We start from the raw sequence: 18,195 nt of genomic DNA, 5'->3' as shown, positions 1-18,195 counted from the left end.
TGACTTTCCAGCCTGTGTCCCATCTCGTTCTTGTTTGCCACAGCTTTCTACATCCTGTGGCCTTTTCTGTGTCCTTCCACTCAAGTGTGCTGCTACTGCTCCCAGGATCTCGGGGGTGCCAAGAAGCTTAATCCATGTATACAAAATGCTACTTCTGAGGAATGTTCTCAAGGACAGAGGATTTCCAAATCCTGGTCTCCTCCCTCCCTCTGTCCCTCCTGTCCGCAGATATTTACTGAACCTTTATCATGTGCCTGGCACAGTGCGGCACCCCAGAGATACACGGGGGGCGAGTCAGAGATCTCTTATAGAGCTCATGCTCTAGTAGGGAAAACAGACAATAAAAACAAACACTTAAAGTAATAGCAGCTTGCCACACAAGATGGGAAGGAAGCAAGGGAAACTCGAAGGGTAAGAATAAACCAACCACATGACTACCTAAGGAAGAACATTCTGGACAAAGGAAATACCAAATGCAAAATAGGGTGGTGCGCCTTGGGAACTAACAGAGGCCAGTGAGTGGAGCAGAGCACAGAGCAGGCAAGGAAGGCAGAGGCTGGATCACGTAGGGTCTTGTAGGCTGTGGGAAGGATTTGGAATCTGTTCTGCCCACGAGGGGGGGACCTTGGAAATTTGAACAAGGACCATTCTGGCTGCTCTGTGGAGAATGGGTTATAGATGGGCAAGAGTGACAGCTGAGAAAGCAGAAGATGATCGCAGAGGTTCAAAGAAGGGGTTGTAGCAGTGGCGACGGAGAGAAGTGGATGGACCGGAGGTGGAAATTGGGGGCAGAAGTGGCAGAACGTGGTGACGGATGGTGTGGGACACCAGGTAGGGCAAAGAGTCACTGGGGACTCTCAGGTTCCCTGTGACTTGGGCATCAGGATTTCTCCTGTGAACCTATTTCGTGAGAGATGCCTGTGAGACATTCAGATGGAGAGAGCAAGAAGGCGAGTGGGTGCATGAGTCTGGAACCCAGAGAGGGGATGTCCTCTTCCGCCCCACAGTAGTCAGGCAGAGCACTTTGAGATCCTGGGAGGTGCTCAGTGCTGCTAGACATGGTTCCTGGCGTAGTTCGTGCTTACTAATGACTAAGGAGAGAAAGCAAGATGATTGCGTGAACGAGGCACACAAAGGAAGGCCATTGGTAATCCCTGTGGTCATGTGCGTTGGGGTAGGGATGGCAACGTAGCTGCATTTGACAGGACATTTCTGTGCTGCTGAAGAATTTGGGTGTATTTGGTCTTCATGGAGGTGGGGCTTGCTTGGCCGTTACGGTCCTGGCCAGTGTAAGTGGAGGTACCCTTTCCCCTGGGGTACCAGCTGATAGCCGCACAGAGCAAATTGTACCACCTCCGTCCCATCCTGCTGGGAGCTTGCCTTTGTGAAAACAGTTCCAACTTGAAAAAACACCTTTTGGGAGCCTACTGTATGCAAGGCACTGTAGGAGATGCAAAATGAGGTTGGCTTGGGCAAAGCCAACAAACAGTGAATATTTGCAGGGCAAAGTGTATTAGGTACTGCGAGTTGTCAGGTGCTTCGAGTGCACAGACACGGAAGGGTGCGTGGAGGTCACGGACCCTTCATGGGAAGGATTGGCACTGCGGAGTGGTAGGGGGTGGAGGGAAGGGCATGGCTGGTGGGGGAGGAGCTAGAAAAGAGACAGGCCCACGGTGTGGGGTATATCACAGAGGGACGAGTACCTCAGATTGTAGGGGATAGTGGTGCACGAATAATGAAAAGATGACCCTGTAGGAGGTCTCGAATGGACGCCTTGCTGAGGAGTTCCAGCCATGTGGTGTGGGCTGCAGCAGCCTTCCAGGGGCCGGAACGTGAGGCACGATGGGCGCCAGGCAGAGTGTGTAGATTGTGATGACAGAGAGGAGGTGGGGTGACCAACAGGGGCACCTCCCAGGATTCCGGCCAAAGGGGTGAGAGCAGATCTGGGCTGCGGGTGAGGAGGAGATGAGGTGGATGCAGGAGATTTGCAGGGATGTGGTCCAAGGATTTGAGATGGATGAGACACAGAAGGGTGGCAACGACAGTGGTGAACCTTTATGATGTTAGGCCGTGCCCTTGTTCTAAGAGCTTTACAAGCTTTGTTCTGTTTAATTTTCACAACCACTGTATACGGTGCACACTACATGGATTTTGTTTCGGAGACAGTGCCCTTCTCTCCATTTCACACACAAGGGGTCAGAGTCACAGAGGTCAGCCAGTCCAGTTACATTTGGTGAGGGGTAGAACTGGGATTCAGAAGCCAGGTACTCACGCCACAGCCTGTGCTTGTAACTGCTGGACACAGATCCATGTTGTTTTGTTTTTGTTTATTTTCAGAGAGAGGGAGAGAAGGAGGGGGAGGGGCAGAGAGAGAGAGAGAATCCCAAGCAGCCTCTGCGCTGTCAGCACGGAGCCTGATGTGGGGCTGGATCCCACGAACTGTGAGATCATGATCTGAGCCAAAATCAAGAGTCAGATGCTTAACCAACCGAGCCCCTCAGGCGCCCCACAGGTCCAAGTTTAACTCTGGGATGGAAGAAGAGGTGAAGGACGCACGTCCCCAAGGCAGGGATACGGGTGGAGAAGCACATTTGCAGGAGCCTGGGACAGATGCGCTGATTCAGCAGATGGTGGGCAGACCATGGAAAAGAGGTACCGTTGTTCTGTGAGAGCAAAGGGTCTCGGGCATTTGTGACCCGAGAGGCAGTGTAGGCGCCTGGTGCAGGTGCACGGTCCTCACCTGCGTCCAGTATTTCCAGCATTCAGTGTCATGCTCACGGACGAGACTGGTGAGTCCTAACGTGGACCAGCCCCCCACCCACAAGCGGTTCTGGTGCTGGCTCAGCCCCGCTCCTCTGTGGGTCTGTGGTGACCTGCTTTCTGCAGAAGGGGTGGAATCTGTGGGGCTACCCTGGGGGCTCGCTTTTGCAAAGAGGTCAGAATTTTCCTGACGTGAAGCCAGGCTCTGGCCCCCCTGAGCAGCTGTTGCCACGGACGTTAAAGGTTCTGTCTTCAAGTGATTTTTTTTTTTTTAAAGTATCTTCTGCTTTTGCCAAATGAATGGAAGCAGCACCTGTCCCTCTTACTTTGAGGGTGTCTCTTTGGTGGGTGCCCCTGGAGGCAGCACCCTAAGCCTCTCCACTTACAGTGTTATTTTTCCTGTTTCTTTTGACTCCTGTGTCAGCCTGTATCTCAAAAAACACTCTTTTGAGAGCTTAAGGGAAATGTGGAACCGCAAAGTGCAAGCGCCTGCATTCTGCTGTGTCCTCATCCCTCTCTGGCTACTGCTCTCTCGCTCGCTCGTTCTCTTTTTTCTGCTGAATAAGCAAAAGCAAGAGCAAATTTATTCCTTGGGATTTCTATGAAAATGCCTAGTAATTGTTTCTTTTTGCTATTGTCAATATGTTTCTTTTCCATTGGCTGAATTTTGTTCTCAGCACCCCATGCCAACTCACATTTTCACATGTAGGTTATTTTCCCTCTGTTTACTCTTTATGAAATGGCACCATTTGCCCCCTCCAGGTCTTGGTGGAGGGAGTGCTTCTGTGTGTGTGTGTGTGTGTGTGTGTGTGTGTGTGTGTGTGCGCGTGCACACGTGTGTGGCAGGGGTGGGAGAGTGGAGGGAGGGCCCACTGGGATCTGCTTTAGAACCAGGCCTCCCCGCAGCCCAGACTTGATCAAAGCCCTCACATTACTCTGCTCCTTTCAGGTATGGGAAGCGCCTGAGCTCAGAAGTAATCGATTCTGATTTATGTCCAGGTTGGGGTATAATTAGAAGTCTTGATTTAATGTCAATGTGGCCTGCAACTTTGCCACTTCCTCCCACTGTTCGGGGGTATATGTACATGGCGGGTTCCTGAGGCAGGGTGCTGAATGGGCATCCGACTGGGCCCTTGACTGGGGGACCCTAGCCAGAGCAGATCTCTCCCAGGGTCGTCCGTTTCCTCAACTGGGGGTTTAGATCATGGGGTGAGCGTAAATCACATACCACTTCTCAGGCCCAGCTCAGGGCCTGGCACTCTCCCTCCCTTGGCCCCTTCCCCCAGAATGTGGACGGAATGTGCAATCATCGTCCCTAGGTCACACAGCTAGAGTGAGGGTTGAGCAGAAGTGAAGTCCCAGGATCTTAGGGCTGGAAGGGGTTTGGGATATTATCAAGTCCAACCTTTTGTGTTATGAGTGAGGGAGCTGAGAGGCTCCGGGGAGGAATCCACCTGCTGGAGGTTCGCAGCCCTTAGCAGCACGGTGGCATGTGCTGTGTGGTCGGGCTCGTCACCCCGCTTGGTCTAAAGGCTCACCTGTCGACTGACCCATAAGCCTAGGCAGAGCCACGCACCTCTCTGTGTGTGGTGCTGGACACACGGCTGGCCCGTCTCCCACCATATGCTTGGGCTGTTTAAGAGCGTCAGGAACAGAAGGGGGTTGTGTACCAGGTCTGGGGAGGCACTCCTGTTGGGGTCGAAAACTTGCCTTGCTTCCGTGTTCCCACGTCTCTGCTTCACTTGGGCTCATTCTGTCCATACCTGGCTGTTGGTAAGCGAGGATCTCTCTGTGCCCAACACTGAGCTCGTTGCCAGGGAAATGCACAAAGAGGTGGGGTGGCGGGAGACGCCTGCCTGTGCTGCCGCTGTGGGCAGGAACACACCCCTGGCAGAGGTCAGCACTGGCAAATGGGAGAAGGTCCTAAGGCTGATGGGTTGTCAGACTGTCGAGCCACTGCAGGATGCTAGGTGGGGTTGGCCAGCGTGGAGGAGGAGGAGGTGGGCATCAGCTGAGCCTCGAAGGCCCTGGGTTGGATGGAGAAAGATGAAAAGAGGAAGACTTCCCGGGTAGGGGAAGATGCCGTGAGCAAGGCGTGGAGGTAGTCGTGTGCAAGGTGAGTTTGGGAGACCTGGCGGTTCACGAGGAGGCGTGGGGAAGCTCTGCGAGAACGATGTTTTTCCCTTCGGAGGTGGCTCTCTACTGCTAGTGATGGGGCAGGCCAGCACCTGATTAGATTTAGCTTGTCTAACGCAGTGACTTAGATCATTATTTTGGTTCAGAGCATTGCTGAGAACCTGACTTGACTCGTGACGGACACTTGCGTACCCGCCCCGAGTATGGAATGGGCCCCGAGAGAGGCACGGTGACTTCCCATGTCTCCCCCTCTCTGAGAAGTCTGGGTCAAATGGGGCCCTTGGGATCTGGGGAGAGGAGGCCGTGAGCCCGAGTCTTGCTTTGGATTTACTTTGGTCCCTTCTGGGTCACAGAGCGACTTCTCGCCCGCCTGCCTGCCCGCCTCAGCCCGCCCCCCTCTTGAGCTGGCTTTCCGCTTATCTTAATTTATTGATGAAAACTTGTTTTACGGTCCAGAGCACAGACAGCAGCAGCTCTCTGCCAAAAGAAAGCAGCTCACACATCGGGAAAGGGAGCTGCCTCCCGGAGATGGGTGGCTGGGGAGCAGCAGGACGGCAGGGTGAGTAAAGCTTGTCTGGGCAGACGTGCTGTGCTGTTTTGGAGGAGGACGGCCCATGAAGGCCGGCCGGGGGTGGGGCTGGGGCCTGGGGACAGCAGGGCTGCAGCCTGGGCAAGACTCTCCACCTCTCTCCACCGCTGGCCTCTGGCTTACAGCTGCTCCGCCTGGTCTCGGTAACCTGGGTGAATGGGGACTGCAGCCCATAAATACTAATCATGACTGCCGTTTATAGCTTTGTACGTGGCACCACGCTAGGAAGTTTATTTTCATGAATCTCATTTAATCCCAGCTACGACTTCATGGTAGGTACCACAAATCCCCCATTTAAAAACAAGCAGTGGGAATGTTTTCAGAGACTCCTTCCGCTCCCCCCAGTCTGATAGTAGGTGAGGGCACTGAGAATTTGAACCCAGTCTACCTGGTTCCAAGGCCAGAGTTGTGCCCAGCCCTCCCTGACCCGACACTCAACACTGGCCGGTGCGGTTCTACATTGGGGCTGGTTTTTATCACCTTGACTTGCTGGTCCAGCTGGCTTGGTTGTTCCCAGAGCAGTGACCCCATCTCTGGCTCCTATGTGGCCGTGGCCAGTGTGGTGTCCAGCTCAGGGCAGAGACCTTGGAAGCACCTGGTGAGAGACTGATGTGTAAGCCTCAATAAGCAGGTTATCAGGCCCTCCGTGTTTTTCCTGTCTAAAAAGTGGACAGCCTTTGAGTTGCTACTCTGTGGTACCATGAAGCTCTGTTTCCTGGTGGGTCAGGCCAAGATGCTCCTTGTATCCCTGTGTATCACGCAGCTTGGTTCCAGGCACTGTGTGAGAGGAGGGCTTGACTCCTGTGGGCCACAATGTCCTCATCTATGAAGTGGGGTAACAACTCCTCCCAAGGCTGTTGGGGCTGTGTGTCCCCTTCAGCACCCCCTTCCCACCTGCCTTGACTCAGATTGGGCTAGAAACTTGTTGAAAAGCTTTCATAAAATGAGGTCTTGGATTTTTCTTAGGTGTGTAGGAGGCACAGAGAGGTTTCAGTCATAGGGTTCCGAGGCACATCACATTGAATTACGATCCCAGGCCTGCCAACCCCATGTGTGAGTTTAGACAAGATACTTAATCTCTGATCCTTAGTTTTCCCATATGCGAATTTGGTGGGGAGGGAAGTAATAGTAACTACCTTGTATGGTGTTGGGGGAGAGAGGTTGACACGGTACCTGGCATGTAATATGGGGTCAATAAATGCTAGCGTTCTCATAGGTACTATTACTGTTTTCATCACCATCGTCACCCTGGACGCCACCCTGTCACCACTGCCATTATCCACCATCACTGCCTTTTCTCTTCCTGCCCTCCCAGTGCACAAGTAGGCTTCCAGGCCACAGAGCCTCGCTCACACACAGCACTGCAACCAGCCTTCCTTTCTCCAGATAGACATGTCTAGGGGGCGACGGCTTATTTGGGATGTCCTAGGTCTGAGCAGTGGGGCACGGTGGGTCAGAACATGGTTTCTGGAGTCAGGTTTCCTGGGTTCCTTCACTACTTAGCCTCTCTGTGCCTTTATTGTTTCATCTGTAAAATGGGGAGAGTAATATAGCATCCCTGCTCCCTGCCACTGGGTTGAAAGGGTTAAATGAGGCAGGAGAGGCCAGGCAGTCGGGACTGTGCTGGCTCATGGTCAGTGCTCATGAGTGCCTATGCTCTGCTGGCTGCAGTGGCACAGTATCAAAGAGTTAATGCAGGGAGGTCGGGGCAGGGGCAGGGGTGAGGCGTAAGGCACTGCTCCCCTGCAAATGGGCTCTCTGACCTTGGACAGGCAGCTGTCAGCAGAGTCACCTGAATTGTGCGCACATGTGGAATAATAGTAGGGTGGGCTGTGGTCTCCTGTTCTGCCAGGAGGACAAAGAGGTAGGCAGGGCTTCGCACAGAGTGGGGAGGGGTCTCCGGTGGTCACTTAGGTTGCTGCGCTGACACCATCTCTGGCAGAGGGACCCGACTGTCACCAGCCCATGTCTCCCACAAAGCGTGTCAGAAATGCCAAATCCTGGCCTGGGTGGACACGGCTCCCATCTGGCAGTGTAAATAATCAGGCTGTGGGCACAGGATCCCTGGAGAGAAGACCAGTCATGTGTCGGCCACGTCCCAGGGTTACAGCGGAAGTGTATGTGGATGGCTGTCCTGGGGCCACAGATGGACCTGGTTGTCAGCCACAATCTTTCCGGATATCTGTATGTGTAATTATAGAGTGTTATTTGCTGAACTTGAGCTGTAGAAGATTATTAAAAGGGCGTCCATTAGTGATGGGCAGAATGGACGAGCCTCGCTGCGTGAAAGGCCCCAGTAATGGACATGTTTCCACTGTGTGGCTTTTCTTCACCTCTGGTGGGGGTGGGGGCACTCTCCTTAGACAGGAGAACGGTCCCCGCCCCCTTCCCCGTTCTCCAGGATGAGTTATAGTCTCATTTGAGCTCTTTGCCAGAAAGATGTGATAGGAATTCAAGGGATCCTTGTCCTGCTCCCCTGCCTTTTCCAAGGAGTTTGAATAATAGCCCAGCACCTTGTGCGATATTTATATTCCAAGGAACACAAAGTGCTCGGCAGGTGTAATCCTATTCATCCTCTCTGCATCTCCAAGTGCTGGGGAGCTGGTTTCTCTCCCTGTCTTAGCGGAGCATCGTCTCTAAAGGCCAGGTGGCTGGCCAGAGCTGCACAGCACATCACTGTCCTCGAGCCTGCCGTCCCGAGAGCCGGGCTGCTGGCCGCCCTGCCTTCTCAGAGAAGCCCAGATGGCCACCGCTATCACTGTGATCCTTGAAGTCCGGTTTCCTGAGCCCATTCCTGCCTCCCACGGCAACCTGGCTGCACGTACTTCTCCACACTTTGATGCTGTCAGAAGGGCCTTTCTCCCCAGAGGCATAAGATAAAGCAAATGCAGGAAGGAGAAAATATGCTGGTGATTGGAAAATCCTTTCTCCAGACTCCTCTAACGAGCTACTCGGAGTCCTTGGCGCCTTCCCTCCCAATTTACAGCAACCTTGGGAGTTAAGGCCGTGTCTCCTACTGTGGTCCCAGGCTGTGTCCCCCGAGGGTCCACCCCAGGCCCGGGAGCTCAGGCAGTCATGGCTCTGGGGGTGCGGGAAAGGAGAGCTACATGTACGATCCCCGCTCCAGCATAGACAGCACCCTTCTGACACTGGCACCCTGACTGAGTGTGTTACTGGGTGTGGGTGGCCTCAGGCTCCAAGCTGCTTCCTACTGAGTGTTGACAAGTTCCGGAGTTTGGGAAAAAGACATGTCCAAGGGTCATTCTCCACCCCCCACCCCTACCGCCCCAATGTCCCAGCCAAGGGCAGCCTGCCAGCTAGCTCAGGGAACAGAGCCTCTAGAGGGGGCCGGGGACAGAGGACTGTCAGCCTCCCTCTTGTGCATGCCCCTGTCCCTTCAGCCTTTAGCCTGCTTCCTTTTGTGTGCTCCCAGAGAGGGGCATGAAACACCTGCGTGGTCTCTGTGCAAAATCTGTCTGTGTCCTTGAGCAGAATCTCCTGGTCAGGGCCTCCAGCTCCCGTTGCCAGCAGTGAGCGGGAGCCGGATGGGCTGGGGTCAGCTTGGGAAACGCTGGCTACAAGTACTCCTGAGTGTCCCTTCCACCCAGCACCCCCGTCTCTGCGCTCCATCTACCCAGGGAGGGCTGCACTGGAGGTGGGAATCGATGTTTATGGACTGGTGAGTGATCACTCCTGCTTTACAAGGCTGGCGGCGGTTTGTGTCATCCACCGCTCTCTGGCATCACAGCCACACATCGCTCCGTGGCCCTTCTGGGGGCTGTTCCTCAGGCTTCCTTCTGGCTGCCTCAGGGCCACTTTGGACTCTCTGAGGGGGTTCTGGGCTTGTCTCTACATCCTTTCTCATCCCCCTCTCCCCCCACTCAGTTTGAGAAGGCAGAGAAGTGCTAGCACCTGAGAAAGTTGATCTGGGACCTGCCATCAGATTAGAGGCGTCCAGAGGGCTCAGGGGCCGGGGTGCAGGTGGAGGTGGGGGAGGTGAGCCACGGTGCTCTGCAAGCCTTTCTCCCAGACAGAGGAGTGGTTGCAGAAGACCGGAGTTTAAAGGGGGCTGTGTTGGGGGAGCACCAGGTGGATACATCCCCTTCCCTCCCATTTCTAGCCCCTGCCCTTTGCTCTCTAGACATCAGCTGTATCAGGGACTAGGCCTGCTCTCAGCACCCTCTGGAGCCTTTGGAGCCTGGGGACAGACCCAGACTCTCCCTGCCCCTAGGGCTGGTCACCCTGGAGTCCCACAGATGCCTTGGTTCAAGTGGGCCCCTGGGCAGGGCACATGCCTTCCGTGCTGAGGTCCAGCCAGGAAGTCCAAACACATGGGCAGTGCTTCAGCGAAGCCAGCCTCCTCCCCTGCTGGGGTTGGAGGACCCCAAGCCCTATGTGCGGCCGGCTGGGGGCCAGGACTGCTGGTGACTGCATCTTTGCCTGCGCCCCTGGAAGGGTGGCCAGGGGCTGTCCTCAAAGTCTCCAGTGAGGTCTCCCTCATCACGGACTCTTTCATCATCATGTACGTCTTAGGGTTCGAGGGCACAAGAGGTATTATGACAGGACCCGTGGCCACTCTGACCTGATGGGGGGGGGGGGTTCTGGTGAGTTGTCCCCAGAAAACCCCCTAACGAGGCGTTACCACGGTCTCAGTGTCTCCACAAAGTTCTCTGGAGAGAAGTGGACTCTTGAAACATATAATTTAAGAGGTCTGTCAGCCTCTGAGTCTTGCAGCAAAACCAAACACAGCATCCCTGAAGCTTGGCCAGGTTTAAATGCTCTCTCCTAGAACCATCTGAGAAAATAACCTCATTCTGCGATAATCAAAATGTAACTGGGTTCTAGATATGCAAATGCTTTATGTAATGTTTATTTGGAGGAGAATTCGGCTCAGAAATATGGGTGTGATCTCCCTGTCACCTATGTAAGCTGGTGATATTGGGGGCTGCAAGGTGAAGATGTGAAGAAATTGGAGGCTTTGAGAGAAAAGTGTGGGGTCAAAAAAAGAATGACCGATGAGTCCTGCTGTTTCACTTTAAATTATGCACAAGCTCTATGTGAGCCAAAACCATGGGGGGCTGCCTGCCAAGCCAGTGGGGGTTTCGGCTGGATTACTAGAAGTATAGAACTCAGAATGTAGGAGGTGAGAGGGGTATCTTTGTACTCTGTGCTATCCCCTCAGTAGCTGGAATCTGACTTTGAGTGTGGGACAGGGATGAGCAGTGGAGGGTGACTCAGAGACAAAGCTGTAAAAGCCCTTGAATAGACCAGAAGACTTGGGAAAGGACCGTGAGATACAGGCCTTCCAATATTTAAAAGCCTGCCACACTTGTTCTCGGTGGCTGCTTAGGCAAAGCTAGGACTGATGCATGTGCATGTCAGCCACAAGGAAGTGCGTTCTTGAGTTAATAAGAATTCTTGAGGACCCAGAATTGGACAAAGACAGAATGGCATGTACTGACTATTGATGGATGCTGAACGCCACGACCCTGGGGTGCGCAGGCGGGGGCTGGTCTGTGGGGACCAGGGACAGCCTCACAAAGGAGACTTCTTGCTGAGTGGCCACCTCCCCTCTGCTCTCTAATCCTCCTGCCTGCCGGGTGACTTTGGCAAAGACATTGTCTGGCTCCCTCCCTTCCCCCCCTTTATGGCTGTGACACTGAATGAGCTGCAGGCCCCTTGGAGGCAGGGGGTGTGGGACATACAAAGTAGCGGCCTCACTCCTGGTGCTGATATCCTGTCCCTTTTCCCTGTGATGCAGTTCTTGGCAGGACGGCTTCTCCTAGGACCAGGCAGGACCATTACTAGCTGCACGTCGGGCTGTGAAATTAAAGGCATTTTGGTTTTCTTTTTTATTCTCCACATCCACTAACTTATTAAATGCCATTAAACGCTGCACTTGGCCCTGGCTCATAGAGAGCACTGGGGAGTGTTGAGACCTAGTGTTTGGAAAGCTCCTGCAAAGCAGAGGGGATGAGGCAGGCAGGGGGCAGGGGGGGTTGGGGAGGGGGGTTCTGCAGAGACACATGAGGCTGTGAGGGGCAGACAAACAGACGACTCACACAGGCAAATAAGGGGTTCAGGGGGCTGAGTTGGGAGTAACTTGGGGCACTTGGGGGTTCTAGGAACAGGGACGAGGGGATGTGTGGGGGCTTCTTATTCAGGTGGGTCTGTGTGTCTGGGTCTGGTCCTGTTCCCAGGCTGTGGCCTTCTCAGGCCCTCCTACCCGCATCCATCCATCCATCCATCCATCCATCCATCCATCCATCCATGAAGCTAATGTTTATGAAGTATCCCAGGCGTGTTCTGGGCCCTCCCAGAAGAGGAATGGAGGAGACTGAGCCTGACTCCCAAAGTGCTGGTGTTTCGGTGGGGGGTGGGTAGCAAGTTGGCACAGAAGGCTGGGCAGGTCCCCGATGCGCTGCTCTGGGCCCAGCCCTGGCACAGGAGGTCACCCCCAGGGAAGGCCACCCCTGCACGGGGCAGAGACGGTTGGCAGCTAGGAGGGGACACAGGGAGTGGCTGTCCTGTGCTCTGAGTCAGGGGTAGAAGCTAAGGAGGGAGGTTGGATTGAAGGGGAAATCACAGGACTCCCCACCCCAGAGAAATGGGATGCCTGCATGAAAAATACATAAGGACACAAAGCAGAAACATATATTGAAACTACAAATCAATAAGATTCAAACTGAAGATGAAGAAAAACGCCACGGGGATACTCAGCTAATTACAACAGGCTTCATAACTGAAGTGAGTCTGGAGTGCTTGTTCACTATATGGCTGTGTCCTGGCTGGGCCTCAGTTTACTGGCTGTGCATCAGGCCAATGGGCCCAAGGGTGACCAGGAAGACCCTGAGATGGCCCCCTGAAAGGGCCTGTACTTTCTCCCTCTGCAGAGTCCGTGAAGGGCCTTAGGAGAGCCCCGTAGGAGAGACACCCCAAGGCATTGCCAAGGATAAAGCACTGTTCTAGGCTCTGGGGATTTAGCAGTGAACAAAACAGACCCAAATCCCTGCCCTCACAGAGATCCAGGCCACAGGCAAGTGCAAGGGTAGGAACTTGTTTTCTCACATTTGGATGTGGATTTATTTGGAGCGCTGAACTGAGAATATTCAGAAATGCCCTCGGTTGGGGGAGGGGGCAGGGAGCAGGAGGGCTTGCTATTCAGGGTGGTCACTGGGTCCCCCCCTGCTTGGCGAGGGTTGCTGACCAGGTCTGTCTGGCTGGTGACCTCAGGTTGGTTGGTGCTGACTTGGCTAGATTGTGGTTCCCTGAGTCCTTGGAGTCTCTTCCTGCCCTGGGTTTGACTGTAGCTCGGTCATCTTAGCTGAGACAGTCCTTTGCTTTGGGAAGGGAATCTTCCTGAATGCCACGAGCTAAGTTCTCTGGCACTGCACACCTTGTCTCCTTCCTGTGCTGGGCACCGTCCGCATGGGGCAGTGCTCCTCCCCACCCCCCCCTCCCCCCATGCCTGCCGCTCCCTCCCCTGCCCCTTGCTCTGGCTTCCTGTCTGTCTTCTTGCCTTCCTGCCCAGCAAACCTTTTCTGCTGTCATCCCCTCCCTCCTGCCCATTGCCATGCACCAGACATTGACCTCTCCCTGTTCCTGCCCTGGTTCTCACCAGCTCCCCAGATAGAGTCTGGCCAGCTCTCTACTCCTCCCACATTTTACTGTCCCTTTCAGAACTAGGACGCTGCCCCACTCTTGGAGGGAATACACTGGGTTCTTTCTGTGATGGCTGTTTCCTGGAGGTGATGGCCAGAGGGTGGACCCCTGGCATGGGGAAGGGGCTAAGGCAGGGTTTCTTGACCTCTATCCACATTTCTGGCTGGGTAGTTCTTTGTGGTGGGAGACTGTCCTATGCATTATAGGTTTTTTGGCAGTAACCCTGGCCTCTACTCACACAGCAGTAGGAGCCCCACACTCCAAGTTGTGATGGCCACAAGTGTCCCCAGATGTTGCCAGGTGTCTGCAGGGGGGCAACATCACTCTGGGTTGAGAACCACCGGGCAGGGACATGAGAGCATCATGTCTCAGGCTTGGCTAAGCCCGTGCTGGCAGGGACCTGAAAAATTCTCTAGTCCAAATCCCACATTTTAAAGGAAATTGGGCCTCAGAGAGCTAAAGAATTGTAAGGTCACACAGGGGAGCAGCATGATGAAAGCAGCATCTTAGGAAAAGGATTCAGGCAGCTCTATGTTGGCTGGGCTGAAAAACAGGCCAGAGGCAGGCAGGGGAGCAAGGCTGGGACCGGGCTTGAGGCAGGGGCTAAGGCCATGCCTTTTACCGGTCGGCCCAGGCTCGGCATGCACTGGCCGGTCTCCTGGCGTCGGGTACAGAAGGGGCTCCACACCAAAGGCGGGCCAGGGAGCCAGGTCTGGGCCCAGCCTGGCAGTGCCATGGCCTTGCTGTCCTAATCTGTAAACTCAGGGCCTGATTGGTCATGTTTTCTTCCCACCTGGAGGCTCTTGTCCCTGAGTGCACTGAGATCCCACAAGGCCTCATTCACTGAGCTAGCCCCCTTCACCCCAGGGCTTAAGTACACGCTGTGTGTGGGGACTGCCCCACCTGGAGGCAGCAGGTCTCACCTGGGGTCTAGCCTGGGGTGTGGTGGGACCTCAGACAGGAAGTGGGAAAGGAAGCACGTATAGGGACAGAGCCACAGTGCTGTTCTCTTACCGTGGTAGAGGGAGGCTGCTGGGTGGGACTTTGGGAAGCTTGCCGACCAACTCAGAGAATATGAAGCAAGATCATAGAACCATTTTGAGAGGGATGACCAGGTCCTGGGAATTTCTGAACTGTTGAGGTTTTCCCAGAGAGGGGCTCCTGGACCTCCCGGCAGTTCTCCCCAGGAGGGAGATGGAGAAAAGAGGTAGAGAGGGCCCCCGCCAGGCCCATGCCCAGTGGGCACTGGCTTCCAGAAAAAGCTGCACTGTGACTGAGGAGGGTCTTGGGGGCCCTGGTGTCCCCACTGCAGGGTGGTAACGGCATCTTGCCGCTCCGGGGGTCCCACAGCCAGGTCTCTTTAACAACAGGCTCCTTTACCTGCAGTGAGTGACCTGGCAGCCATGGGGTTTCCTCTCAATCATTCCAGGCTCTGGCTTTTAGAGCCATAAATCTTCAGCATGAAGATCATGAATTTCCATGGTATGATTAATGAAAGAAAAATTGAGACGGCAGTATAGGAACTGACCAGATTGAAAAAAAGTCAGTATGAGAAGTTGGATGGAAGTTTCAGAGCTTCTGACCCAGCCTGGAGCGCCACCTAGTGGTTACAGGGGTGGTGGCAACCATCCCCCCGTCCCCCCCCCCCCCCCGCCCCCTGCAAAGCTTGGCGGGTACTCCATTGGCTGGGTGTTCTAGGCCTGAGTGTGCCCATACCTGGGGAGCCTTGATGTAGTTCCACTGGGACTGCTCCCAGGTGCAGGAGGCGCAGGACCGCTCCATGGTGTGGGGGACCCGGGAACCTGCTCCACTTCCTCCTGTTCCTCCCCGGCTCCTTGAACCATCTCTGGCTTAATAATACATGGGAATGCCTGCACTTCTTCCATCATGCCCTATCTGGGTCACCTTTCTGGTTCCTCATTTATGAAAATCCTACTCATCTTTTAAATCCCAGCAAGTCCTGTCAATCCTACCTTACAGATAAACCTCCTTGTACTGCTGTTCACCACTCTTCCAGAGCCACCTGGTGTAGGTCACCCCCAGCTCTTGCCTGATCCCTGCTGTGGCCTCCTGATTGCGCCCTGGGCTTCCCCCTTTGCTCTCTGGTGGTCTTCTCTGAGCAGCAGTCTCAGAGATCTATTGGAAATATAAACCATGTCACTCTCCAGGCCTAGGGGCATCCCACCCTGGTTTTCTTAAGTGATGCCTGCAAGGTCTTGTCTCATCGGACCCCTGCCACCCCACCTACTGGTCCCCCACCACTGTCACCTCCTCCACTCTGTTGCAGCCACCTGGGCAGCTTGCTTCTCCCTGGGCTGGCCAGGCTCAGTCCTACCTCAGGGCTTCTGCACCTGCTGTTCCCTCTATCCAGAACATCCTTCCACCACTTCCCCTCTTTATTTGGGTCCCTACTCAGATGCCACCATCCCTGACCACTCTGTCCCCTGAAACTTTCTAACTCGTGGCCATCCTCATTTTCCTTCACGGCACGTACCATCACCTGAGATTCTATCACTTGTTCGCTTATGTAGCATCCGTGTGCTCTGTAAGAATAGCCTGTTCGTGAGTGAGGCGGGGCGGGGTAGGGGGGAGTTGCCTGTGCTGCTACCACCTCCACCCCAGCACTCAGAACGGGCCCTGGCACTTACTACATGGGTGCTCTGTTTGGGTTTGTGGACTGCATGAGGGAAGAAAATGCCACCCCTGAGGGGCAGCCTGTGCCTCTCCCCCTCAACCTCCAGGCATGCATGTGAGAACTGCTCTCCCCCTACTCGTGAGCCGCCTTGTCTTCGCTGGGCCATCTATGTCTCCCCTCGGAAGCCGGAGCAGCTCGAGAGCAGGGATGTGCTTGGTTCCTGGGGTCATGGTACAGCCCCGGGCACATGGGAGCTGCTCAGCAAATGCCTTTCGGAGACCAGCACCTGGTCATGGCCATGCACTTCACATGCTTTCTTCCATTTAGATTCTCCCAACAGTCCAGAAGGTGAAGGCAGGCGGTGTCATTCTCATTGGGCATAAAAGGAGTTTGCAAGGTCGCACTACCAGGAAAAGCCGGAGCCAGGTGTCAGATCCACATCTGTACCTCCTGAGCCCTTACGTGTATGCTTTTGCCCTGCGTGGAATGTTGGGGTCCCCCACCTGCCCCAGGTCCAGCCATCCTCTAGAGACCGCCTCCTCCAACTGACATCTTGGGCCAGGACAGTGGTTGCCTCCTCTGAGAACTCCCGAACTATTTATTTGGCACCAGTGTATACTGCGTGGGGTCGATGCTGCTTTTTTATTGTTCCTGTCTATGCAGCACAGAGGTCCCAGGAAGGCAGGTCTCGAAAGAGGCTGTGGCTCTTCTGGGACAGGATGCCGCAGCCTTCGGTACTCAATAAATACCGGTTGACAGATTGATTGGCTCCTCAGACTCCGCATATTTCCTCAGAGCTGCCGGAGGGAGCGGAGTGAGTGTCAGCTATACGGAGCATAAAATAAGGCAGCTGTGGAGACCCGCAGCCAGTGAAACCCAAGCGTCCCCAGGTGAAGCGGTGGCGTCGCGGGCCCAGGGGGGCCGTGGAGGAGAGTCGGTTTTCGGGGCCAGAGCGCGGGCTGCTGGCTCACATGGATGGAAGGTGAAGGCAGTGATGGATTCTCATGGCCTGCATGTCGGCCAGCCCGTTGAGTTCCTTTCACCTTCCATCTGTGGGAAATTTGTTCTTCAGGCTCCTGAGAATAGTGGGCAAATGGCCCTGCTGGACAGGGCAGGAGGATGTGGTCGCTGGAAGGCCTGGCCCTGAGAAACCGGACTCAGAGAGTCTTCCTGGCCCCAGAGACGAGTCTTTACTCACCTTCCCTGGGCACCACGCTCCTCCTCCCAGACTCCTTCCTGAATGCCAGGGCCTCTCCACTGACAAGTGGGGTAACCACAGCTACTCATGTGTGTCTGGGACCATCAGTGTTTGTTACAGGATTTTGCCTGTGTCGTTTAAAATTTGATCCTCAGAGTGACCCTAGGAGGTTTGTGAAGCTGGCAGGGTGCCATTTGCCAGATGCGGAGACTGAGACGTGGAGAGGCTGAGGGTTTGTCTGGGCCTCAGAGCCGACACGATTAGGGCCCGTGGCCCTATCTGACCTATAGCCCCGTTCTCCCCCTTTCCCAGTCTCAGATTTGGGGGTGGGGACACGCAGCCTTTTGGGTTCCATGGAGATGAACACAAAGCGGTGCTGATCTAATGGCTTTCTTTTCTCTCCAGCTCTGTGGCTGTGGGCTGCTCGGAGTGGGCATTTGGCTATCCGTGTCCCAAGGCAACTTTGCCACCTTCTCCCCCAGCTTCCCCTCGCTGTCTGCAGCCAACCTGGTCATCGCCATAGGCACCATTGTCATGGTGACAGGCTTCCTCGGCTGCCTGGGGGCCATCAAGGAAAACAAGTGCCTCCTTCTCAGTGTAAGTGAACTCCATACCCGCAGCCCTCTGAACGCCCTGCATCCGGGTCACGGAGACAGGCAAGGCCTGAGACAACCGCTAGCCTATTAGATGCCCGACAGAAACTGCTTCTAGGATGTTCTCTGCCCGACCACACCCCTCTTCCTCACGATCGCGTATCCCGGCCCTAGTTGTCCCTTCCACTCCTCGATTGGCTGTCTCCTTCATCTGCCTCCCTTAACTATCAGGGACTCCTCAGGAGCCGTAGCTGGCCTCTCCCATACCTGGGAAGCCCTGTCTAGGTGCTTCCTGTCCCCAGCTCCCCTAGCCCTTGTGTGCACCCCATCCCTGGCCGTGACCACCACCGTGTGCCCACACCGACACTCTCTCTGCAGTTTTTCATCGTCCTGTTGATCATCCTCCTGGCAGAGTTGATCTTGCTCATCCTCTTCTTTGTCTACATGGACAAGGTAGGCCTTACAGGAAGGGAGGGGTATGTGGGGTGGCAGTGGGCTGGGGTCAGGACAAGCCAGAGGAGAAGCATGGACAGAGAGTACCTATGAGGAAGGGAGGAAGGAGAATGGCAGCAGGAGAGCTGGGAGAGGTCCAGATGAAAGGCTTTTGGTAGGGGGGAGCATG

General features: G+C 54.8%; 1 protein-coding gene across 2 annotated transcripts in view; it reads left to right on the top strand.

Moving 5' to 3' along the window:
* TSPAN9 (tetraspanin 9) overlaps positions 1–18,195 on the top strand; it is a 210,339-nt gene that overhangs the window by 185,360 nt on the left and 6,784 nt on the right. For both annotated transcript variants that reach the window (XM_040462802.1, XM_040462801.1), the window contains 2 exons: positions 17,386–17,577; positions 17,952–18,026. In XM_040462802.1, coding sequence (XP_040318736.1) covers positions 17,386–17,577; positions 17,952–18,026 — 267 coding nt within the window. The remainder of the gene's footprint in view (positions 1–17,385; positions 17,578–17,951; positions 18,027–18,195) is intronic.

The sequence above is a fragment of the Herpailurus yagouaroundi genome, unplaced genomic scaffold, assembly GCF_014898765.1.
Source record: "Herpailurus yagouaroundi ecotype Mexico unplaced genomic scaffold, PumYag 355, whole genome shotgun sequence".
Taxonomy (NCBI): Eukaryota; Metazoa; Chordata; class Mammalia; order Carnivora; family Felidae; genus Herpailurus; species Herpailurus yagouaroundi.
The sequence above is the reverse complement of the archived record's forward strand: the minus strand, read 5'-3'. Positions and strand labels throughout refer to the sequence as shown.